Below are 26833 nucleotides of genomic sequence, written 5' to 3' on the forward strand. Positions count from 1 at the left end.
TATCTCTCAATGGTGAAGAATCACTTGAAAAATTCTAGGAGTCGGATCCAGATCTTCACCAAAATCTAATCAGTCCATCCTTGTTACACACCCAACCTGTCCACAAAATTTCATCTGGATCCGACCACAACTTTTTTGAGATATCCTGTACACAAACAGACAAACAAACAGACAGAGACAGGCAAACAGACAGAAAGGGGTGGAAACAACCTCCTTCCACCTTCGGTGGAGGAGGTAATTGAAGTAACTGGATCCGAATCCAGACCTTCACCAAAGGAAGGGGAGGGCAGGGGGTTTGGGGAGAAGACATCTGCCCCTCCCACAAGACATTCGCTTTCTTTTTCTGAGAATGCTCCTTGGTACCGGACTGCTCTCTTTTCCTGGGAGCCATTTTTCTGCCTGGACGAGAAAGTACCCTGCACCATGCCAGCCCAAGGAGACTTAAAGCTCATCAAAAGCCTCGTCTGGTTGTGCGCATGTGCAAGTGTGAGATTGAGCCGATCGAGGGGTTAGTTTCTCTATTTATGAATTATTATCCTCGTTCAACATCTGTCGGTGTCCTGCCAGATCTGTCCATTTATGTGTCTCGTGCCTGTGTCGCCTCTCTTTAAGAAACGCATATTTTGTAATCGACTGAGCCCCATCCAGAATCTGCCTTGGAGTAATTGGTTATCCCTGAAGGATTAGACAGAGCTAAATGCAATCCTGATCACCGGCACGAGAGCAGTCCATGCATGAAATACAGTTGCTTGCCACACCACTTGGGGAGTGCAGCCAACCGAATTGAGCTGTCTCTCGAGGCAAGACATAAGCATGTGAATTTTCCCACCAAGTGCCATTCACAGCTGCATGATGGGTGCCATCCGTGCAACAATATATTTTAAATCCTTTGGAAATTTGAATGATGCAAATTCACAAAATATTTTAAAATGTTCTTCGATGGTGGGAAAAAACACAAGGAACATAAAATCACTGTACGAAGCGTTACTTCACACACCCACACTCACCCCAACAAAAATAAATAAAAACACTCACATGACATTCTGGAGAGAAAAATCCCTTCCTTTCCCACCAAGAATACCAGGAAGCCTCAACAAACTGTGGACTATAGCCAGAAGGCAGAGTGATCGAGGTATCTGTGCAAACATCCCAGAGAGAATAAATATCAATAATTTTTCTTTCCAGAAATTCTCAAAATTATTATCTTGAGTACAGATGTTAAAGTTCAATTCCAAAGTAACAATTTCAATATATGAACAGATTTTAGAACTCTTGCAATTTCGGATGAAGCAATTCAGAATTTGGACACAAGAAGGGTACATGGTCACGTATCACATATTTACGTGTTGGGTTGATCACATTAACTGACACTTGTACGTACGGAAATGGGGGTAAGGGTGGAGGGGGTAAAACAGCTACTGTATGTCAATAGACAAACAAAATTCACTCCCTGTCAAGGAATTAACTCAAAGCATAAATGACAAATTTGATTCATGTTGGTTGTTTGAAATCATTGAAAATTGTTAATTCCATGCTCTTTTCTTTCTGGTTGGAATTTCCATTTTAATTTTCCCGTAAACCACGTTGACGTTAGTTGTTTGTTTGTTTATTTTTTTTACCTTTGTCACAGAAGGTGATGGAGGTTATGTTTGGATGGTCGCTAGACTACCGTTATTCTCAGGTTTTCCGTCTGTCTGTATGTATGTAATGGACAGCTCTGGTGGCCAGAGGAGTCAACCAATTTTGATGAAACTTGACTGGTAGGTTCAGACCAGGATCTAGTTGTATGCTTTTGAGCACCGTTGCTATGGACGCCACCATTGCCTAGCAACGGGACTTTGAAATTTTTGAAAATCCCCCCCCAAAAAATTCGAAAATCAAATATCGGCTTCCGCGCTTTTATGCGCACGATAATCAACCTCTTTGTCAAAAAATTTCAGCCTGATCCGTCAAAAACTGCATGACTAGTATGCAATTATATAGCGACCACCCATGTCGCCTACCGGCTTGTCTGTCTGTTTGTCTGTTTATGTACAGGATATCTCAAAAAGTTGCTGATGGATCTGGATTAAATTTTGTGGACAGGTTCGGTGTGTGACAAGGACAAACTGATTAGATTTTGGTGAAGATCCGTATCCGCCGACCAGAATGTTTTCAGTGATTCTTCACCATTGAGAGATAGGGCCAAAAACAATATAGTACAGTATAGCATGATATTTCAAAAATGTATTGAGCCCGATATGTTCTCATGGATCAGGCATTACGTGGCGGAGCGATGCGCTCCACCGAGTGCCCTTCTAGTTTTAAATGTGTTTTTTCCTCCACAATCCCACTTACATTTACCCTCACCAGAGGAGAGGGTATTGCATTTGGATTGATGTGTTTGCTTATCTGTCCACACAAAATGTGCAAACATAAGCCACAAACCCCATCTGATGGTTGCCAGTATTACACATTATCTATTTTCAATAGAGTACCTCTATTGAAACTATTGTACAATTACAATGCGAGTATGCCGATATAGTAACAACTGTCCAGATGATTTCTTTCTGCTGAGAAAGAAAGCAACATCTGTCCAACCAAAAGAATGAACTTTAAAACTCATCTACTTCCTACAAAAAGTGATTGCGCTTTGTTAAGTCCAGCTCTGGAGTATACTCTCCCTCCATGTATTGTATCCCCCTCCTATATCCCTTCCCTCACTTCAAATGGCACCACAGCCATATTTCACTCCTGAGAAGGCTGAATGCCTCAATTCTGTGTTTACTTGCAAATCTTATATTAGCAACTACTCAATCTCTGTAACCACCCAACCTGGCAGCAGCCAACTGCTCCTGGACTTTGTGCCTTTTGTACCCCAGAAGGTGAAAAAGTTTTTGGAGAGATCTCAACTGAACTGGATGGCATCAGCTCACATGTCATAAAAACTTGCTCTGCTGATCTTGCAGATCCTCTCTCTGCCATTTTCACCCTTTCATTTGTGCTCAGTCATCTTCCATCTGCTTGGAAATCAGCCAACATCACTGCTTTACATCAGTAAGTCATCAGTCGGACCATGATATCCAACATCATAATTGAGATAATATCCTTCCTTTTCTTCAACAGTCTGATTTTCTCCCAACTTCCTTTTTATCAATTTTGATTCAGACCAGGTCACGAAGTTGACATGCTGATTCTGGTCTACTAACAATGGATGGAAACATTCACTGTTAGAAAGGAGAACAGGGCTCTATACATCTCAAGCATTCAATACAGTCTGACACCCCTACCTTGCTCTTCAAACTCTCTGCCTATGGCACCCTTGGTCAACTCCATACATGGATTACTGACTTCCTCTACTTTTGTAACCAACATCTGGCTCTCAATGGAATCCTTTAATATCCTCTCCCTGTTAAGGCTGGAGTGTCCCAAGGCAGTGTTTTGGGCACAGTCCTCTTCCTCAACAATCTATCTGACTCTGGAAATTTTTTCTTTATCTATTTACTCATGACTCCACCCTCTACCATGACATCCCTAATCCTTCAGCCAAGCAGACTGGAAAAAAAAAATATATATATATATATATATATATATATATATATATATATATATATATATATATATATATATATATATATATATATATATATATATATATGGCAAATCCTCCCATCTAGTTTTTAAACAATCCTCTTGAGGAGGATCACTCACAAAAACTTTTGTGCCTCACGATCACACAAGATTTTTCTTGGGCATACCACACACGCTTCTACATTGTCATACAAAGTCAATCCATCCTCCGTTGTGTGATATCTTTCCTTGGCACACCAGAACTCTTATCCACACACAAGGCCTTCATCTGCATCTTGATGTATAACTGCTCTTCCCTCTGGGCTGGAAACCATGTACCACACCTTCCTCAGCCTGCCATGGAAACTAAGGTGTTCAAGGCCATTGCAATTTCCCACAATGAAGCTGAGTCTATGGGCCTCCCATGTTCTCATCACAGAGAGGTCGCTGGTCTCCGTTTTCTACCGCCTCCTTTCTGGTCTTGCACCCTCTGCCTTTCCCATGCTCTGCACCACACACACTACACTCCCAGGTTTCTGCAGGTTTCTGCAGGGTCTGCCAGTAACCCCATCTACGGAAAATCCCAAAATCCAGAATCGCTACTCACCTCCGCTCATTTGTTCTCTCCCCCCCTCCCCCCCAACTGTGAAACCAACTTCCACATTCTCATTCCTCCTTCCAGGACTTTCAGACGGTTGTTCGCCACCATCTTAGATCATCTGCCATCCAAAATCATGATATTTTCTACCCCTGTTAATCCTCCCCAAGCTCACCTTCCAAGTTTCCTGTTTTTCCTTCCTGAGTGTTTGTGCCTGTATCCATCTTATCCACAACCTGTGTCCAACCCTATCCCTAATTTTTCCCCACATTCCTCATTAGTCCCCTATCGGTTTCACTGGAGGGGACTACATGTTTGCTCTCCATTTGTCTGTCCGTCACGCCGATGGTTTTTCAGCCTTTTTTCTCATACCCTTTAACATATTCAACTGAAACTTGGTAAAGGGCACTACTACGATAAGTTACAGAATAAGTTCGAGTTTCAGGGAGTTTCGTCAATTTTTTTTTTACAGTTATGCCGTTTTTAGACTTAGAAAGAATCACATCGGTAGGGGACATGTATTGCAAAGCAATTCGCGCTCTTGTGACTTGCAAAATCGAAGATTTTTCAAGTATATTGGTTTGTTAATTTTGTTTGTCTGTCTGTCAGTTTGTCACCTACAGGTCACAATTTTAAACCGATCTTCATGAAATTTCACCACATGGTAGAATGTCATAAGAAAGAAGCCTATTGTTTTGGAGGTCAAAAGGTCAACATAGGACAAAGGTCAACAACTTCGGTGAGATTTCTAAAATCCTTAATTTTTATCCGATAGACTTAAAATTTGACGAGTATTTAAATTTTAGGTCACTGAATTCAACTAGCCAATTATTTTTCAGTTCAACAATCGACCAAAAGGTCAACATTAGGAAGAATTTCTAAAATTGTCAATTTCTATTAGATGCACTTGAAATGTGAAGAGGATTTCATTTCAGGTCACTGTATTTGACTAGCCAATTATTTTTGAGGTCAACGTAGACCAAAAGGTCAACATCTTAGATGAGATTTCTAAAATCCTCAATTTTCATCTGACTTAAAATTTGAAGAAGATTTGCATATCAGGTCACTGAATTCAACCACCAATTATTTTTCAGGTCAACATTAGGAAGAATTTCTAAAATTGTCAATTTCTATTAGATTGACTTGAAATGTGAAGAGGATTTCATTTCAGGTCACTGTATTTGACTAGCCAATTATTTTTGAGGTCAACATCGGCCAAAAGGACATCGGTCGACTTTCTAAAATTGCCAAATTTCACCAGATTGACTTGAAATTTGACGAGTATTATATTTTAGGTCACTGAATTCAACTAGCCAATTATTTTTCAGGTCAACATCGACCAAAAGGTCAACATTAGGAAGAATTTCTAAAATCCTCAATTTTTATCTAATAGACATAAAATTTGAAGAGGATTTGCATATCAGGTCACTGAATTCGACCACCAATTATATTTGAGGTCAACATCGGCCAAAAGGACATCGGTCGACTTTCTAAAATTGTCAAATTTCATTTGAAAAGAGTTGCCGATTTGGTCACTGAATTAAACCAGCCAATTAATTTTGTGGTGAACATCGTCCCAAGGTCAACAACTGAGGTGGTATTTCTAAAATCCTCAATTTTCATCCGATTGACTTTAAATTTGAAGAGGAATATATTTCAGTTCACTGAATTCAACCACCAATTATTTTTGGGTCCACGTAGGCCAAAAGGCCAACATAGGCCGAATCCTAAAATTGTCAATTTTCATCGGATTCACATGAAATTTGAAGAGGAGTTGTATATTTGGTCAATGTATTCAACCACAAATTACTTTTGAGGTCAAATTTGTTTTATGGAATTTGCAAGTGTCGTGCTCTGCATGACGTCGTCGTTGAGTACTCCAGTATATTCTTTCACCCTCTACTTTAACCCTCACCTCAGCTCATGGTGTGTCCCCCCACACCTTTTCCCCCCTCCCCACCCTTTTTCCAGGGTTTTTTGTTGTTTTATGTCCTGATCAAAAATTGTATACAAAAAGAAAAATGCACTCCACAAGAGCATAAGAAAAATAAGAGCCTACTACCACCACAGTTTTTCTCGCTTTTTACTCAGGACACAAAATGATACTGGAATGTCACGACAAACAGTTGTGGTTTCTGCATAAAATGTGAATGTCAATCTCCAACAAGCAAACGAGAAAGGGAAAGCAACCTCTAAAGATGGAGGCTACCAAAAATAGTCTGCCTTTTTCCAAGAGGGTATTTCACCATATTAAAAAAGTTAATAAGTACAGTATATTGTTCAAATAGTGAACCACAGCAGCCAGTGTCCTCTCGTAATTTCAAATGTTTTGCTGGTGATGTGATGACAAAAATCTACACCCATGACTCTTTACCCGTGGATAAAAAAAAGGCTCATTCTTTTTTTCAATAAAAGGCAAACAAAACCATCTGCAAGGCATAAAGTTATATTTGTAAATGACACTTTATAACTTGCAAGGAAAGAAATAAAATTTCACCTTTCTTTTCTCCCTTTGGTGTAGGGATGTCATACACATGAAATTCTTTGGGAAACTTAAGATTATTGTTTTCTGATTTCTGTAAGAAAAGAAACATTAAAACCAAAGAAAAATCATACAACTGTTCATCAGCCATTTACAAATAACTGACTTTGCTCATCATCTTAAAGTGTGTAATACAGTTCAAAACTACAGGTAAAAACTTATGTGTGAATAGCAAAGATATTTGGAGAACTTGGTAATGGTGGGAATGCCGAAGAAATAATTAAATACATCATTTACATCATCTGTTGTATAAATTGAATTTGCAGTCATCATTTGCAGGAAATTATAAACAGCCAATAATGTATTATCTTCAGATCTGAAACTAATAAAACTCATTGATTTTGCAGAAAATATAGTCACACACATACATATAGGAGAGCAGGTGCATGCACACCACAGCACAGGTGTGATCAGGGCAAACCGGGTGTACAGATGCACAAGTAAAGTCAAGCACAGGGAATGGATGCACATGGAGATAAGAGATGCTCAGGCACAGGCACAAACTCAAGCACAGGTGCAGGTGCAGGTGCAGATAGGGCAGGCACAGACACAGGTGGTTGAAGAGAGACCAGGCATGGACACAGGCAGGCATGAGGAGTACCAGCTTGGGTGTGGGCACAGGCAGGTGCAGAGGAACAGACATGGGAGGCACAAACACAGGGAGGCGTGCGGACACGGACAGGTGTGAGCATGAATGAGCAGAGACGTACACAGCCGCAAATGCAGGCAGATGCAAAAACAGCCACGGGCAAACGTAGACGCAGGGAGATGTAGATGCAAGGAGACGGAGATGCAGGGAGACGTAGACGTGGACATTGGTACACGTGGGCATAGGTAGATGCGGGCATAGACCTGGTAGACGTGGGCATAGGTAAACGCGGGCATAGGTAGACGCGGACAGACGTAGACGCGGGCAGACGTTGATGCGGGCATAGGTAAACGTGGGCATAGGTAAACACGGGCACAGGTAGACACGGGCACAGGTAAATGCAGGCATACGTGGGCATCGGTAAATGCGGGCATCGGTAGACATGGGCATAGGTAGTCGCAGAAAGACGTAGACACGGGCAGACGTAGACGTGGGCATTGGTAAATGCGGACATAGGTAGACATGGGCATCGGTAGACGCGGGCAGACGTAGACGTGGGCAGAAGCAGACGCGGGCAGACGTAGACGCAGGGAGACGCAGACGTAGACGCATAGACGCAAGGAGAACCAGACAAAGGCAGACAGAGACACAGGCAGACAACAGACACAGACGCAGGGAGACGCAGAAGCAGACGCAGACGCAGACGCAGACGCAGAAGCAGGGAGACGCAGAAGCAGACGTAGACGCAGACGCAAGAAGAACCAGACAAAGGCAGACAGAGGCGCGGGCAGACAGAGGCGCGGGCAGACAGAGGCGCGGGCAGACAGAGGCGCGGGCAGACAGAGGCGCGGGCAGACAGAGGCGCGGGCAGACAGAGGCGCGGGCAGACAGAGGCGCGGGCAGACAGAGACGCGGGCAGACAACAGACACAGACGCAGGGAGACGCAGAAGCAGACGCACAACTTACAGATATTCCACAACTGGAACTGTCTCTCAACTTCTCTTCTCTCCTTTGCTTTCTGTGCAACTTGTTCCAACGATCATTGCTGTCTTTCTGAAGCTTCTCATCACCTTCACCATCACCAGCACCACCACACGTCCTGCTGCTGCATGACAGTGCAGCACAACTCGCCCATCGTCGAGCCTTGTGCAGTTGTCGGGATGTGATCAGCATTTCTGGCGCCAAAACCACGAGAACAACAAAAACAACAAGCAAGATGTTAAATTCAAAGGAAACGCAAATCTATTCAGAATGAGGCCACAAAATAGGGGTTTGCGCGCAGAAACCAAGGTAAAAAACAAAGCCGATCTCAGGTGAAGTAAGTGCACGTTACCACGAGGTCAGGATGGGAGGGCGGAGCTTCCTTCAGCTCGAAACAACAACGAAAGTCACTTCACGTTCGCTACTCATTCCGTACCTCAGTGTGTCTGGTTTTACTGTTTTTGCACTAAACAATGGTTCAAAATTCTCATTTCAACGTTTCTCACCAAACTGAGTTTGTTGAAAAAGAAGACAAAGGAGGAAGCCGAATTACCTTATAAACTTAACAATACACCCCAAAAATTTTCATATCAAATGCAAGGCTTTGTTGTTGTAATTTACTGTTCAATCCACCGCTTCTTAAGATCATGGTTGTAGGTATTATAAATAGAGCGTCTGCTGCGCCCGGTGATACAGAATCCAATTAAACCTTTGCGCTTGCCATCAGTAAGATCCAAGATGACCAATTCCCTCGCATTACGTCCGTCAATGCACTGACATGAAAAGACAGCTCGGTATTTTAAAAGCTGATTTTATCAAACAGGGATGACGTTGAACCCGATCCAAATGACGAATGACGTAATCATGTGAAGATTATGCTTTCTGCTTTCGTCTGATGCACAAGGCTTCGGCAGTGCAGGAATGCATCTTGGGCTGAGGGCGGAGCTGTGCCGCTGATGTAGTGCCCTCTGCTGGTAAGGGCAATGATTTGTAATTGGCCATGGTGATGGCGATAGCTCGCCTGGTGGTGGTGATCATTGACAATGATAATGGCATTTTATCTGCAACAATTTATCAGATATTTCCCTGACAATACCTGCTGCTCTTCCTCTGCTCCAATTGGTTCTTCTGACCACGTTCTTGTCAAAGTGGACATCTCTCTGGCTGTTATCAGAGAACTACCTCACCGCCGTCGAGTCTGGCATTTCACTCAAGCCGACTGGCAGGGTCTCCGAGCAGCCCTCAAACTTATAGACTGGTCTCCTATCACTACTTTCTCCAACATCAACTCATTCTGGGAATTCTTTCAAAGAAACTTGCTCTCCCTCATGCACAGATTGATCCCCTCTCATCTTTAGTTATCCTCCCCTTCCTCCCGCCCTTGTTTTACTGAAGCTTGTGGCGAGGCAGTTGTCCTGAAACAACTTGCCTTTGCCTCATGGAAAGCAAACCCAACTGAGGGCAATCTCAGTTCCTTCCATTAAGCTTGGAACAATTATGTATCTACCCTCAGGAGAGCCAGAAAACAACATCTTTCTCATCTCAAGTCTGAACTCTCAAACCTCTCTCCCTCCTCAAAATCCTGGTGGTATCTAATCAAATCTGTTTCTGGTGTATGCTCCCCCTCCATCCCCTCCCTTACCTCAAATGGCCGCACTGCTGATACCGCACGTGAAAAAGCTGAATGCCTAAACTCGGTGTTTGCAGCAAAATATTGTGTCCAAAACCTATCAATTTCTCTACCCACCTTACCCAGTCGCACCCAACTGTCCCTGAACTATGTATCCTTTTCTCCTGACAAGGTGGAGAGCTTGCTCTTAAACCTCAACTCAGATTCTGCAATCGGTCCAGACGGCATCAGCCCACGTGTCCTCAAAGCCTGCTCCTCAGCTCTTGCTCACCATCTCTCTCTTCTATTCACCCTCTCATTTGCTCAAGGTCATCTGCCATCTTCTTGGAAATCTGCAAACATCACTGCCCTGCATAAAAAGGTGCAAAATCAGATCCCTGCAACTACAGACCAATCAGCCTTCTCCCAATCATCAGCAAGGTTATGGAATCCATCATCACTTCTGACATTAAATCCTTCCTCTTCTCCAATGGCTTGATTTATAATCATCAATTTGGTTTCAGATCAGGTCACTCTACCCTGGATATGCTGCTTCTGCTCTCCCAACAATGGATGGAGGTCCTCAATGCCAGACAGGAAATCCGAGCAGTATCCCTGGACATATCCCATGCTTTTGACACAGTCTGGCACCCTGCCCTGCTCACCAAACTCTCTTCCTATGGTATCCAAGGCCATTGGAAAATAACTCCAGTTCTGGGTTTGGAGCGTTGGCAGGTCTCCTTCGGGGCTCCCTGCTGACGATCTCAAAATTAAGTTTCCAGTCATTATCTGTCCCATTTTAACTGTTTATTTTCTCACCGACATGTTCCTGTGTTCCTAGTTCGGTTTTGTTTCAAAAATCGTGATATTTTGTGACATTTCGTCAAACTTCTCTTACTGGGTGCTTGGGGCCTATCCTTGAGGCTTGAGGCCTACCCTTTGTTCCCCTCGGTGTACGATCGTGTTTATTTGTTTTTTCTCCCCATTATCTTCAATTTCTATCTTTCCCACTTTCTTAACGTCCCCCATCCCTCCCAACGAATCACTCTATTTCTTATCTTAAATCAAAAAAAAAAAAAAAACCACAACCTTTCTCCAAGTATTCTTCTTCTTCATCTTCATCTACTCTTCTTCTTCCTTGATTTGTTTCGACACAACTTCCATGACCTAATCTGTTGAAAACTCTCTCAAACATTAATAATAATAACAAATACGATCTCTTATAATGCTTCATCTTCCTCTTTCACACATCTGGTACTCCATATTGTATCATAATGCACTACTCTTCTGCTATTTAAACAGACTGCTCTCAATTCGAGCTTTCCTTCATACCTTGCCTAAAAAATCCAACTGTTACAGCGTTTCTTCTCTCCATTCACTGAATTCGCCTTTATTGCATGCACCAAGAAACGTGTTTAATCGCTTAACTGACCTAAAACTTAAAAAAAAAAAAAACACAGTTTGCTATGAATGTTCACTTTCCATCAACCATTCTTTTTTCCAACTTCAGTGCCAACTCACTCCTCTCACCCCTCACTCTCAAAGCAACCATCCCACTCTTCTCCCTCCAAGCCTCCCTTTCACCTCTCAAAAACACCCCCTTCACGTTTCTCCCACCATTCATCCCCCTCACTCATCCTTCCCAAAGTTACCCCCCTCCCATCCACAAAGCTGCCTCCTTCCACTGCCTTCTCACCTCCATGTCTTCACTCCACCTCAAATCCTCAACTGCCTTCTTCCCCCTCTCTTGTCCCCCTCTCCCCCAGCACCACAGAGGCATTTCTCCTCCTCATTCGGCCCACTCCCCGAGCTATTCTGCAATCCCCCACACTCATTCAACAACCCTCCTTACCCCCCCCTCATCCCCTGTCCTACCCTCCCCCTGCCCCCACCCCTCCACCCAAAGCCTCCTCCTCTACCTCTTCATTAAAAGTATGGACCTCAAATATCCGGGGCCTTCGCTCAAACCTTTCAGATCTTTCCATACAGGATGCCAATGACAAAGCAGACATAATCTGCCTAACAGAAACTTTCCTCCCCCAAAACGTGTCTGACTCCCAAGTATCTCTCCCTGGTTACTCCCTTCTCTGGTTTGACAGACCTGAGCCTCACCCTGGTGGAGGAGTTGCTCTCTTCATCAAAGACTCTATTCCTCACTCTCCATGCACTGCCCTCACTCCGCCACACCTCCAGGAATACCTCTGGCTACGGCTTCCCTCCACTCCCACCTCATGTTTATATGTGTACTGTACCGTCCACCTAACAGTGATGACTCCATCTTCACCTCACTATCTGAAAACATGCACCAACTTCTATTTCTCATCCAAACTCTATCTCTTCCTCATATGTGGCGACTTCAATTGTCATCATGCCAGTTGGCTAGGTGTGGCTACCTCTCTCACCTGTCATGGCACCTCAGCAAAAGCTTTCTGCGACTCATTGGGACTGACTCAATCGGTCAACTTCCCTACCCGGATCTCAATCAATGGTACTCCATCTCTTCTGGATCTGATTTTGACAAATTTCCCTGACAATATCTGCTGCTCTTCCTCCAATCCAATCGGTTCTTCTGACCACGTTCTTGTCAAAGTGGACATCTCTCTGACTATTATAATAGAACCACCTCACTGCCGTTGAGTCTGGCATTTCACTCAAGCAGACGGGCAGGATCTGCAAGCAGCCCTCAAACTTATAGACTGGTCTCCTATCGCTGCTTTCTCCAACATCAACTCATCCTGGGAATCTTTCAAAGAAACTTGCTCTCCCTCATGCACAGATTTATTTCCTCTCATCTTCAGTTGTCCTACTCTTCCTCCCGCCATTGGTTCACTGAAGCTTGTGGTGAGGCAGTTGTCCTGAAACAACTTGCCTTTGCCTCATGCAAAGCAAACCCAAATGAGGGCAATCTCAGTTCCTTCCATAAAGCTCGGAACAAGTGTGTATCTACCATCAGGAGAGCCAGAAAACAACAATTTTCTCATCTCAAGTCTGAACTCTCAAACCTCTCTCCCTCCTCAAAATCATGGTCGTGTCCAATCAAGTCTGTTTCTGGTGTATGTTCCCCCTCCATCCCTCCCTTACCTCAAATGGCCGCACTGCACGTGATACCGCACGTGAAAAAGCTGAATGCCTAATCTCGGTGTTTGCAGCAAAATCTTGTGTCCAAAACCCATCAATTTCTCTACCCACCTTACCCAGTCGCACCCAACTGTCCCTGGACCATGTATCCTTTTCTCCTGACAATGTGGAGAGCTTGCTGTTAAACCTCAACTCAGATTCTGCAATCGGTCCAGAGGGCATCAGCCCACGTGTCCTCAAAGCCTGCTCCTCAGCTCTTGCTCACCATCTCTCTGTTCTATTCACCCTCTCATTTGCTCAAGGTCATCTGCCATCTGCTTGGAAATCAGCAAACATCACTGCCCTGCACAAAAAGGTGCAAAAACAGATCACTGCAACTACAGACCGATCAGCCTTCTCCCAATCATCAGCAAGGTTATGGAATCCATCAGTGCTTCAGACATCAAACCCTTCCTCTTCTCCAATGGCTTGATTTCTGATCATCAATTTGGTTTCAGACCAGGTCACTCTACCCTGGATATGCTGCTTCTGCTCTCGCAACAATGGATGGAAGCCCTCAATGCCAGACAGGAAATCCGAGCCATATCCCAGGACATATCCCGTGCTTTTGACACAGTCTGGCTCCCTGCCCTGCTCACCAAACTCTCTTCCTCTGGTATCTAAGGCCATCCCCACTCATGGCTTGCAGACTTCCTCTCCTGTCGCAGTCACCATGTGGCCCTAAATGGAGTTCTTTCATCCCCTCTTCCTGTGCAGGCTGGAGTTCCTCAAGGTAGCATTCTGGGCCCTGTTCTTTTTCTGGTTTTCATCAATGATCTCTCCGACTCTCTGGAAAATCCTCTATATCTCTTTGCTGATGACTCCACCCTCTACCGTACCATCGGTCATCCCTCAGACCGGCAAGCAGCAGCTTCTTCGCTCACTACTGATCTGGATAAAATCACAAACCTCTCCAACACGTGGAACATATCTTTCAATCCGGACAAATCTCACACTCTCACTATGTCTCTTCGAAAGGACCATTTAGAAAACCCCCCATCCACTTTCTCAACAATCCTCTGGAAGAAGTCCTTTCTTTCAAGCTTCTGGGTCTCACTATCTGCCATGACCTTTCCAGGGAAAGCCACGTTTCAAACCTCGCCTCCAAAGCTAGTCACCGACTGGGAATCCTCCATCGTGCAAAGTCCTTCCTCGGCCCACCTGAGCTCCTGACCACTTACAAATCTTTTGTCCGCAGCCTGAAGGAGTACTGCTCTCCCCTCTGGGCTGGTGTTCCTGCCTCCCACCTTTCTTGGCTTCACGCTGTAGAAACCAAGGCATTTCGGATCATTGGCATCTCCCGCAATGAGGCTGAGTCTTTGGGCCTCTCCCTCAATCAGTGCAGGTTGGTCGGTGGTCTTTTTGTCTTCAACCCTCTCCTCTCCAGCCTCGCCCCCCATGCTCTCTCTGCGATTTGTCCCCACCACATTTCTGCAGGACGCTCAAGGTCCGCCAACAACCCCCTTCTGGTAAAACTACCAAAATAACGAATCACTGCTCTCCTTCACTCTTTCATTCCTCTTTTTTCCTGCCTTTGGAATAAACTTCCTCACTCTATTCATTCCCATTCTTCCCTCCAGGCCTTCAAAATAGCTGTTCACCACCACCTCTTATCATCTCATCCAAATCCTCGATCTTTTCTACCCCCGATAATCCACCCAAGCCCACCTTCAAATTCCCTGCTTTCCTTCCTGAAAGTCCTTGTCATGTCCATCTTCTATTCCTCATGTTCCCCGTCCCATCCCTCTCCCTTCTACAGATCTCCTAATGTCTCTGTTCCCCACTGTTTTGTCCTTCCCACTCCCTCCCCTTCTTGTCACATGCCCCCCTTGATGTGCGTTGTGTGTTAGCTCTCACACGAGCCTCGACAAGGTATACAAAAAAAAAGAAAATATAAAGGGGAAAATAGACAATATTAGTCTGATTACTTTCACACGATATGTCATGCATGAAAATTTCATGAACTAACAATGAAGATCTCATATCGGCATTTGCATATTGAACATTCGGGGAGAGTGGGGCAAGATGATCCTTGGGTCATGATGATCACCCCCCTCTCACGACTCCAATAAAGCTCGCATTGGACAGTGGCGCCACTCAATGATCGATCGATTAACTACAATTCCACTGTGGAAGGCACATGACGAGAAAAAACGCTGCGTTCCTTTTATCAGAAAAACATCATTTCCCTCCTGAAAAAGGAAATTTTCAAATCATCGGTGAGTACGTATTATCTCTACGAATAAGTGTAGTGGGAATGGTATCTGCATATAGGTAGATACGTAGCTTATATGCCCATATTGCGTGTATGTTTTGCCGAGCTCATTGCTGTAAATTATGAATGCCAGACGATTTTGTAAAAATGGCGGCAGTGGGGCAGGATGATCACTTGGTTGTGGGGCAAGTTGATCAGGTGATCATCTTGCCCCACACCACGATCATCTTGTCCTGTTTCACCCGTGAGAAATGCAATCGCCGCCGAGACGGAAGCCAGAAAACAATTAGAGCAGAAAAAGAGCGATGCCAAGGCCTGTAGAGCCGCCAAATCTGCCCAGACGAAACCTAAAAAGCTGTTCAAGGAAACGAAATCACGAACACGTATAGGTCTACATTTAGATGGTGAATCACCGGATGATGCTGATGCTGGTGATTTCCAGCTTCAAGACGAAGATTCAGAGCCAGATGACAATAATGATGTTATTGAAGGGGACTTTGTTATTACAGAAATAGATGGGAAAAAAGCACAATCAAATCTGTACATATCTCGTGTAGAGGCAATCGACGACGATGGATATGAGGGAGTCTTTCTCCGCAAAGTACCTTCTCATATGAACTTCGATCGACCTATGTTCATCGTGGACAAGGCAGATTGTGGGACTTTTTCCAAGGAGGACATCATTAAAAAATTACCTCCAGCCAAGTTTTTAAAGGGAAGCCAGAGAAAATCAAAGCAACTGGTATTCAAAATTGATCTCAGTCAGTGGGAGTTGCGAATTTAGACATTAAGACTGGAACACAAAGATAAATGACATGAAAATGGACGTTCGTATCCAGTTGAGTATGGGACAATGTTTTGGAAATATATATATATGAAGAATTATTTACTGTTTATTAAAATTCTAGCACCTCTTATTTAGACTGTCCTCATGTTTCCTTAGGACCATGATCATCTTTCCTCATAGTGATGATCGACTTGCCCCAGGGGTGGGGCAAGTTGAGCATTTCGACCACAAATTTTGATTGCCTTTTATAGACATTCAACGATCTCTAATATTCTCTAAATTGGGCAGTTACTTGGGGCGATAGATGGACTAACGAATGGCAATTGAATGGTGTTTGGCTGGCAAATCATCTGACGGCAAAACGGACAAAACCAATAAAGGGACCATCTTGCCCCCACTCTCCCCTACTAACTGGCGATATACACTTGCACTAACGATAATAATAATAATACGAAACAACAATAATGTCCAACTCTGATGAATAAAATAATAACTGACAAATGCACAAGACACTAGGGCATAGGGCAATGACAATTACTGTTCAGATTGGGGATAAAATTGTTTTTGGAATGTCCGATCTGTGGATCAAAGAACGTCTTTTACGTGAAAAAGAGTAGCTGGAGGTAAACGAGCCACGCGGGAAAGGTCGTGAGGTTTACAGGACGTGGTGCTTCTGATAATGGCGGCAGTGTTTACCAGACACGATGCTCGTGGTTGGGAATCCCGCGATAATGCCAATCGTGCTGTGGATCAACAGGATGTTTGCCATAGTTGTGGATACCAGCGGGGAAGGGGCCATGACTCCCCTGCCATTGGCAGAGAATGTAACAAATGTTGACGGAAGGGTCATTTTCAAAGACTATGTCGAGCCAAATCCAGGCAGTCTGTCCAGTGTCCACACTGTTCACATGGACACACGAGTGATGGGCGATTTGGTCGAGGAAATAGATCGACTGTGCTTTGACGGGCTTGATTCGGTAGCACCAGGTGAGAAATGCTATGCATGCATATCAATATGAGGAGCTAAAATGAAGGTAAAACTGGATCCTGGTGCGCAGACATGTGTTATGCCTTTGTCCCTTTTCAACAAGTTACCGATAAAGCCACAGGTCCGGGAATCTTCTGTAGCTTTTACTGTATATGGAGGACATGATGTTGCCCACAAAGGCTAGACTGACTTATTTTGTAAAGCAGGCAACAAAGAGGGGAATTTTGAGTTCAACATTGTTGACACCTCGGAAACTCCGATTCTCGGGTTACAAGGTTACAAGCAAGTGCTGCCCTGTATCTTATTTGACGAGGTGCTAATAAGGCCTATGTAAGTGTACGTTCAGTTCGTGCTCACCACACACCACTCAAGCTTCACACAAGTGAAGTCATGCTTGATTACGCATGTGTTTGTTCTTTCATACAACATCTGATTAAAAGATGGAGTTTCTCTGGTTATAGAGACCACACGGAGAGTACCCCACAGTTTACATGCGCACCTCAAAGATAAACTCTCTGACATGGTGGATAGGATCATAATATCTCGGGTTGACGCTCCTACGGATTGGGTACATAATTTGGTTATCGTCAAAAATAAGACAACTCTTTGAGGTTGTGCCTCGATCCCGTTCACTAAATACTGCTGCAAAACGTGAGCATCACCAGATGCCAACCACTGATGATGTAATCAGCCGACTGGGAGGTAAAAAGTTCTTCTCAATCTTTGACCAGAAAGATTCGTTCTCGCAGGTGGTGCTAGATTCCGGCAGTGCTTTGACGTGTACTTTCAATACCCCATTTGGGCGTTACTGTTTTAACCGAATGCCATTTGGCTTTTGTTCCGCAAGTGAGGTGCTGCAGAATAGGAATGGGTGTACGTTTGGAGATAGTGATGGTGTACACTTTATCGCTGACGATATGATCATTGCGGGCACTGATGAAGCTCAGCACCATGAGAGTGTGAGGAAACTCCTTGACCGGGCCAGAGCTAGTGGAGTGAAACTTAACCACCATAAGATCCAATGGAAGGTATCAGAGGTCAGGTTTATGCGACAAGTTGTCTCTGCTGATGGCTTCAAGGCAGACCGGGAAAAGGTCCAAGCAATTGCGAATATGCCAACGCCACCAAGTAAGGCTGAGTTACAGCGTGCGCTGGGTGTGATCAACTACTTATCGCGTTTCATTCCTGACATGTCTGTAATCACAACCCCGCTTCGGCATTTGCTGAAGAAAGATTCATATTGGCAATGGCAGCCAGAGCAGGCAGTAGCATTCAGTGACCTAAAACAAGCCATATCGTCTGCGCCGGTGCTCAAATTCTTTGACCCGTCAAGACCATCTGTTGTGCAAGCTGACGGATCATCAACCGGCTTGGGAGCCTGTCTGCTACAGGATGGCCAGCCGGTCGCAAATGCTTCATGTTCACTGTCTGCTGCTGAAAAGAACTATGCCCAAATTGAGAAAGAGATGTTAGGGTGATATTCGCATTGGAGAAGTTCCACCACTATGTCTACGGATATAAGACTGAGGTGCAGACCGACCATCAACCTCGAGTGATATAATTGTCAAGAAACCAATGTGCAGAGCTTCACCAAGGCTTCAGTTGATGCTACTTCGACTTATGCGTAATAACGTTTCTGTAAAATACGTTCCTGGGAAGCTGCTGTACATTCCAGACACTTTGTCAAGGCCACCGAGTGGCTCACTCCCGATGTATGACACCATTTTTGAGAACATTCAGTTGAGGTTGCATCAGCTAATGACCCATCTGTAAGTCAGCCAAAGCAAGCTGGACCTTTTGTGTGGACTGTGGTGCCACTGTTGATGACAACGAATTACAATTACTGGCCGGCTACATTCTGAACGGCTAGCCAATGCACCAGAACAACCTTTCCATTTCCATCAGACCTTTCAGGAATCTCAGGGATGAGTTGCACGTGGCAAATGGCATGGTTTTTGTTGGTGAGTGTTTGGAAATTCCTGCCACACACCCGTCTGACATTCTGCGGCAAATACACGAAGGCCACTTTGGGCAAGAGAAATGTAAAGCCATGGCGTGGCAAATGGTCTTTTGGCCAAGTATCAACTCAGATATACAAAATCTGGTTGCCAAGTGTTCAATATGTGCCAAGTTCAGACCAGCTAACATTGAAGAGCCACTTTTGCCACATGATCTTCCCCTGGGGCCGTGGCAGAAAGTGGGAATGGACATTTTCCACTTCACCGGAAAGCATTTCCTCCTGATTGTTGATTATTTCTCCAAGTATCCTGAGGTCATAAGAATCTGTGGCCTCACTGCAAAGCTCATCGTTGAAGCTCTGAAGTCCGTGTTCGCTCGACATGACATACTCAAGGAATTATTTGTGGACAACTTGACATTTGCCAGTCCTTTGCTTAGGAAATTCGCCCAGAATGGGGGTTCAAGGTTACAACCTCCAGCCCTACATATCCCCGATCGAATGGACAATCAGAGCGTGCAGTACAGACTATCAAGCAGGGGCTCTGAAAAGCCGTTCAGGGTGGACACGATACCCATGTGATGTTATTATCCTACTGGAACACACCACTGGCAGGTCTTCCATACTCTCCAGCACAGCTGCTGATGAGCAGGAGGCTCAGAGATCAACTGCCGTAGCATGACCGGGCTCTGGAACCACAAGTTACAGTTGATGCTCGACGCTTGTTGGTGCATCAACAGCAACGTGTTAACCATTTATTTGACTGGGGTGCTAAAGGGCTAATGCCGTTATTACCGGGGGACAGAGTTCGTGTACAGCGTAACAAAACCTGGGAACCAGCGGTCATTATGGCTAAACACCAAATGCCACGTTCCTACGCCATCACCACTCCAGAGGGGAATGTGTACCGGCGACACCATAGGCATCTCCACAGCATGGATGAGGCTCCTTCACAAGATGCTAAACCACCAGAGGAATTTCAACAAGAGGAGACCTACCAGAGTTTTACTACCAGAGTCTTTTCCACCAGAAACACAGCAGCCCACTCCAACATGCACTGCACTTCACCACACTCCCAACGCTCTTTTCGCCTCACTAGACGTCCAGAGCATTTCAAAGACTATTTGATGATTGATTTCCAGAGCTAATTGTGATGCTGATGATTTTGTTTTTTGTTTGATGTAGTTTTCATTCTTCTGGGGTTTTATCCATTGAAATGGTGATTCATATGAGCATTGGAGGGGAAGGATGTTGTGGGTGTTGCTACGAGATCTTATAGATCTGACATTTCCAGAACTCGATGTCATTTTTTCCCTTTTGGGATTATCTAATTATTCAAGCTGTTGCTTTGATCCTGTGTGCTGGTCTGATCATTAAAACCCTGCCTGTGAAACTCAGGGATGGCAGTTTGTGTCTGGATTTCAACCGAGGCTAAACAGACAGCTTGGACGGGAGTGTGTGTGAGCTGTAGGCCATCCTGCCACCCGTACGAGATATGGACGTGCCAATTGGACATCAAACTACTTACACAGTATTATTTTACTGCACCGTAGCTCTGAAATCTCTTGTTTTGTACGCATCACTCCAGCATGGTTTAGCATGGTCTTTGTAAAACTTCGAGGGCACAAAATGAGCATGTTTGTTGCTCCATTCCATTAACAAGGAACTTTGACGCAGGAGAAGGCCATTCGGCCCATCATGCCCCGGTACACCAACACAAGACCAAACTGGGATTCCGTTTTGGGTTACCTTCCGGGTTAGGGTGATTACCGGACGTGACATCACATACCTTGAGCTGTACCAGTGTGTATCGTGACATCCATCTTGTAATCCGTTTGATTGTTGATGATGTCTCAACAATGAAGCTGCATTGTTGCTTATAGCATGACTTGTCAACATAACATGGTGTAGTCGGATTGAAGAACAATTTGTGTTGCCATGGACATGTTTTCGTTGTCCTTGGTCGGTTTTTAAAGTGGATAGAGATGGATTTCATCGCTGCCTGGGAGCAAAGTTGCTGCATGTTAGTTCCTCATGCTGTTGCATTTGGATGTGTTTAACTGTCCTCATTTTCCATAGCGACAGTATGGCCGGCACGAAGAAGCCAGATCAAGTGAAGCCCGAAGGGACCCCACAGGAGGATATTTATCCTCGCCAAAGGATCCGGGGAGGGTATTGCATTTGGGTCCGTTTATTTGTTTGCCTGGCTGGCTGTCTGTTTGTTTGTCCGCACAGAACTTTTGTGTTTTTCTCTGCGACCGCTTGTCTATTGAGACAAAATTTTCAACATTGGCGCGGATACTCGTCCAGAATGTTTTAGTGATAATTATGACATCATCGCTTTCGTGGTGTGGCAGCCATATTGGAAAAACGGAAATACTTTGGACTTCAGTATCTCTGAAACCACAGCAAGGAAAAAAATTGAAACTTGACACGTAGCAAGTACTCCTCATGGGGAATGAATGTGATTTTTTTCTGACATCATATGTGCCCTCATTATGATGTCATAATTTCATACGTACAATGCCACATCTAATCGGTATGAAAAATTTTGAGGGTCATCTCGGGATAAAATGGTCCACAGAAGAAAAATATGTGATGTCATCAGTCACTTGATCAGGCAGCCATATTGTTAAAAAAAAAAAAAACTTTAAAAATCTTCTCTGAAGTGGCTGAACAGATCGAGGCAAAACTTCACATGTATGACTGCCTGTCCATGAGGAACAAAAGGTTCACACAACTGATGTCATTGGTCACATGGTTTGGCATCCATATTGGATTTACCTGAAAACCTATAAAAATACATCACTCAAAAGAAGTCCTGGCGAGCGTTTGCAATCTGATTGCTATTTTTCTTGTTCCTCGGTGTTGGCATGCTTGGAACAAGATCGCCAATACTAGTGATTATGGTGGGTACCCTAATAGTGATGAGCAGTTGGCGTTACGGTGTGCAAGGTGTGGCAGTGTTGGAGTTCACAAGTGTGGAACAGCGTCCGCACCGGCAGATTTTGGGTGGGGGTTGGGGGGGACAATGCCCCCCCTTATATTATTTGTTTTTACAATTGAGATAAAAATATCCCATATTTAAACGTGAGTAAAAAAGCGAAACGGAACCCAAGTGCATGGATATCTTCTTCCAGCCACGGCAGATATCACGGCATTTGCATAGAGTGATATCATTGGCTCCATCCTTTTGCAAATCAGATTAAGTGTTGACTGTAGACAATAATGTACATACAGTGCATGAGATGGAAGTGAAAGGTGAACACTAAGATAAAACTGAAGCTATTCACGGGTCCCCAACAATTTCTGATGAAAGAATTTTCGGGTTGTTTTTCTTTTTTTCAAAAAACCCGGAAGGTAACCCAAAACGGAATTTTTCATTTTTTCAAGGTTACATTTTTATACAATGATTAAGTAATCTAATTAGTAATACCATCCATTTTGCAAGCTCGTGGCACAAACAGTAACACGCAACACGATAAAATGTTCATGAAATTCACGAATATTGAATCCAAAGGAGCAAGTGGAGTAGTTGCTATCCATGCTACAGGTTTCAGAGGATAATGCCAAATCTGAATTTTGAGAGGTTCAATGATGCTCTTTGTATACTAACGGAAAGAGCAAACTGCTTGTAGATTGCATCTGCATGGGTCTTGCAAGTAGCACAGAGAACACTATAAATTTTGTGATATGCTTGGAATAGCATGTACTGAAGCAGAGGGCACGAATACACAGGTACTTGTAATTGGAGATATACATTTTCCAGATATTGACGTCCCAGGTGCATATTTCTGTGGAAATGCATCACACATCTCATCAATTTTAGAGATACCATCCAAGGAAACTTTCTGCACCAACACATCAGACAACCAACACCTTTTCGATCTGGTCAGACTGAAAATATACTCGAACTTGTAGTTACTAGTTCTGAGGACATGGTCTCATTTGTCAATTGCAATGATCCCCTGAAAAACTTTTTTTTTGTACACATGGTCGAGGCTCGTATGAGAGTGAACACACAATGCACAGCAAGGGGGGCATGAGATGAGGGGTGTGAGAGGGAAAGCAAAGAGTGGGGAACAGAGACATTAAGAGATCTGTGGAAGGGAAAGGGAATGGACGGGGAACCTGGGGTATAAAGATGGACATTACAGGGAATTTCAGGAAGGGAAGCAGGGAATTTGAAGGAGGTGGGTTTGGGGTGGATTAATTGGGGTAGAAAAGATCGAGGTTTTGGATGGGGGATGATAAGAGGTGGTGGTAAAGAGCTGTTTTGCAGGTTTTGCAATGCGGGAGATACCCATGATCTTAAATGCCTTGGTTTCCACAGCATGGGGCTGAGAAAGATGAGAGGCAGGAGCACCAGCCCATAGGGGAGAGCAGTACTCCATCAGGCTGCAGACAAAAGCTTTGTATGTGGTCAGGAGCTCAGATGGGCCGAGGAAGGACTTTGGAGGCCATGCTAGAAATGTGGCTTTCCCAGGAAAGATCATGGCAGACAGTGAGACGCAGAAGCTTACATGAAACAACTTCTTCCAGAGGATTGTTGAGAAAGTAGATGGGGGGGAGGGTTCTAAATGGTCCTTTCGGAGAGACATAGTGAGAGTGTGAGATTTGTCTGGATTGAAAGACATGTTCCATGTGTTGGACCAGTTTGTGATTTTATCCAGATCTACAGAGAGCGAAGAAACTGCGGCTTACCAGGCTGAGGGATGGCAGATGGTACAGCAGAGGGTGGAGTCATCAACAAAGCGATAAAGAGGATTCTCCAGAGAGTCAGAGAGATCATTGATGAAAACCAGAAAAAGCACTGGGCCCAGAACACTGCCTGAAGGAACTCCAGCCTGGACAGGAAGAGTGGATGAGAGAATTCCATTGAGGGCCACATGTTGACTGACAGGAGAGGAAGTTTGTGAGCCATGAGTGGAGATTGCCTTTGATACTATAGAAAGAGAGTTTAGTGAGCATGGCGGGGTGCCAGACCTTATAGAAAGCACGCGATATGTCTTGAGAGATGGCTCTGATCTCATGTCTGGCATTGCGGACCTCCATCCATTGTTGGGAAAGCACGAGCAGCAAGTCCATGTTAGAGTGACCTGGTGTGAATCCAAATTGATGATCAGAAATCAGGCCATTGGAGAAGAGGAAGGATTTAATGTCAGAAGCGATGATGGATTCCAGAACCTTGCCGATGATTGTGAGCAGGCTGATTGGTCTGTCGTTGCAAGGATGTATTTTGCAACTTTTTTATGCAGAGTGAGAATTTTTGCTTATTTCCAAGCAGATGGCAGAAGATCTTGAGCAAATGAGAGTGTGAATAGAACAGAGAGCGGGTGAGCAAGATCAGCAGAGCAGGTTTTTCGGACATGTGGGCTGATGCTGTTTGGACCAGTTGCAGATTCAAAGTTGAGGTTTGACAACAAGCTCTTCACCTTGTCAGGACAAAAGGACACAGAGTCCAGGAACAGCTTGGTGTGACTGGGTAAGGTGGCTACAGAAAGTGATGGGTTTAGGACACAATATTTGGAAGCAAACATGGAGTTTTGGCATTCAGCCTTTTCATGTGCTGCGTTAGCTGTGTGGCCATTTGAGGTAAGGGAAGGGATGGAGGGGGAATGTACACCAGAAACAGACTTAATGAGACACCACCAGGATTTGGAAGAGGCAGTCAGGTTTGAGAGTTCGTAATTGAGATTAGAAAGATGTTTCCTGGCTCCCCTCAGGGTAGACAGACACTTGTTAAAAGCTTTGTGGAAGGAACTGAAATTGCCTTCTGTTGGATTTGCCTTCCATGAGTTGTGGGAGGATTGCGTGAGTGAATAGGAAAGATAGAAGGAGGATAGATGAACTGAAGGAGATTGGTGTGCAGATGAACTTGACGGGGTGAATCGTTTAATGCCGACTGAGATGGGCTGGACATTGGTGCAGATGAGGGGGGGGGAGAGAATGCCAAAAAGTGCGGATGGGTTGAGTGAGCAAGATAGGAGGAAAAGAGGTAGATCACAGTTGAGATGGGAGGATTGTGTGAGTAGATATATCAGTAAAGTAGTGGTGATTGGAGAGTGGAGAGTGGAGAGTGGAGAGTGTTCGCTGAGGACAGAGGGAAGTGGGAGAGTATCTCAGTCGAGGCAAGGCAGAAGTTTGGTGTTGTTGGACCTCACCCTTAGAGAGGGAAGAGGAGGAGAAGCAGAATCCCCTCTTGCTTTAAAGGGCAGGAACAAAGGGGGAGGTGAGGACAGAGAGATGCGCAAGTCAGAGAGGGCACAGAGAGTTGGGAGAGAGGGGATGAGACATTAGGGTGGGTCGATGACTTTTAGAGAGGGGCGGGTTGAGGATTTGGATAGGGGAGTGGCTTGAAGACTTGGAGGGTGGGGGAAGTGAGTGCTCAATCAAGCAACATCTTCAAGGAAAACACAGCGAGACAATATTAAATTCAGATATTTAACTGTTCCTTGAATAATATTGTTGAAATCACATTTTACATTATGTTGAATCCCTGTCGGTACCTGCGAGTATTAATAATACTGATATTTTATGCTATAAATTACTTCTCAATATACTGATGTGTTATCCAAACAACATGAATATCAGCACAAAACAATGCCATGAAAAAAAACAGCCAATTTCTCCAGATTGATCAGGAAAATAGTCCAACCTTATAAACACAACATATAAAAAGCAATAAAATTACATTAAACAATTAATATAAAACAGGAAGCAATAAGGATAAACTTGCCCCACAACCTTATTGGATATTTAAAAGGTGAGCAAGTATGAAGTACAAATTATGAAGAACTTGCACTACTTTTTGTGCCAACACCTTGATATTCCGTTTTTTCTTCATTGAATAACTACAACAAAATAATGAGAAAACAAGTTTGTTGCTTGTTGCTTTGCATTTTCCAAAGGATGTGGATGACATTTGTAAGTATAATTCGTAGTGACCCCTTTCATATTCCCAATCTCCACGATTTCTTTTTCTGTCAACATGCATTTTATGCGTTATTTGATGTGCATTTCCAAGCTAAAGAACAATTTATTGTCCAAAAGAGGAATCGAAATTTTGGATGTTGAATAGTAATTTTATTCTATCAACATCATGAAGACACTGCAAAGATTAATTGTGAGGGGCACCATCACGGTTGCTCTTTCTCGATATAACAGCCCTATTTTGGGCTCGATGATAATTTCACTTATAGTTTGATTACATGCTCTCTGAGGATTCATCAACAATATAATTTTTTTTAGTATTTTGTACAATGATGTCGTTTACAGCTCATAATCAGGAAAATAAAAACAATGAAGAAAATGCTTTTGTACATTAGATTCCATTAACATGAAACGTTAATTTCGTTGTTTTATGACAATCACATGAGAATTAAAATAGGTACCATAATTATGTTAAATTGTTCATAAAACGCCATGATAAGGATTACAAGAGCAGCAGCATAAAGCAAATGGAAGGAAAAAATGCGGCCACACGTTTTACAAATGTTTCTGGAACAAATGATGTTCCAAAAATTGATCTCTGTGTTGCTGCTCATAGTAATGCTGTGCGTTAAATGTTATTGTCAGGATTGTGAAGTCGGTGAACAAGATGTAATAGAGGGGGTAAAGCGAAATGGAGACATTGTCATTGGTGGAATGTTTCCTTTACATTATGGAGTGAAGTTGGAACGATTATTCCTCCAAACAGAGCCTCAATTTCCTACATGCTCAGAGTGAGTGCTGTGATAGTATAATCTGTAATATTATTCATAGATTTTGTGTCGCACATATATGAGTGCATGCGGGCACAAACTCACACACCCACACCCACACCCACACCCACACCCACACCCACACACACACACCACACCATCTCAGGATTCCTTCACTATTACTTTCTACTGAAAGC

General features: G+C 43.9%; 1 protein-coding gene across 4 annotated transcripts in view; it reads right to left on the bottom strand.

The window, feature by feature from the left end:
- LOC147034848 (valine--tRNA ligase, mitochondrial-like) overlaps positions 1 to 8764 on the bottom strand; it is an 81876-nt gene extending 73112 nt beyond the window's left edge. For 2 of the 4 annotated variants that reach the window (XR_015060540.1, XR_015060541.1), the window contains exons 1-4: positions 8613 to 8764; positions 8246 to 8454; positions 6645 to 6723; positions 1036 to 1136 (exon numbers count right to left, since the gene is read on the bottom strand). Coding sequence is in view for 2 of the 4 variants with exons in the window: in XM_085890351.1 (XP_085746477.1) it covers positions 1036 to 1136; positions 6645 to 6723; positions 8246 to 8452 (387 nt within the window). In the remaining 2 variants the exon portion in view is untranslated. The other 2 variants (XM_085890351.1, XM_085890355.1) reach the window with 2 other exon arrangements.
- Positions 8765 to 26833: the final 18069 nt, after the last annotated feature.

This window comes from Eptatretus burgeri, chromosome 1 (genome assembly GCF_056783735.1).
Source record: "Eptatretus burgeri isolate ZD-2024b chromosome 1, Ebu_testis_v1, whole genome shotgun sequence".
NCBI lineage: Eukaryota > Metazoa > Chordata > Myxini > Myxiniformes > Myxinidae > Eptatretus > Eptatretus burgeri.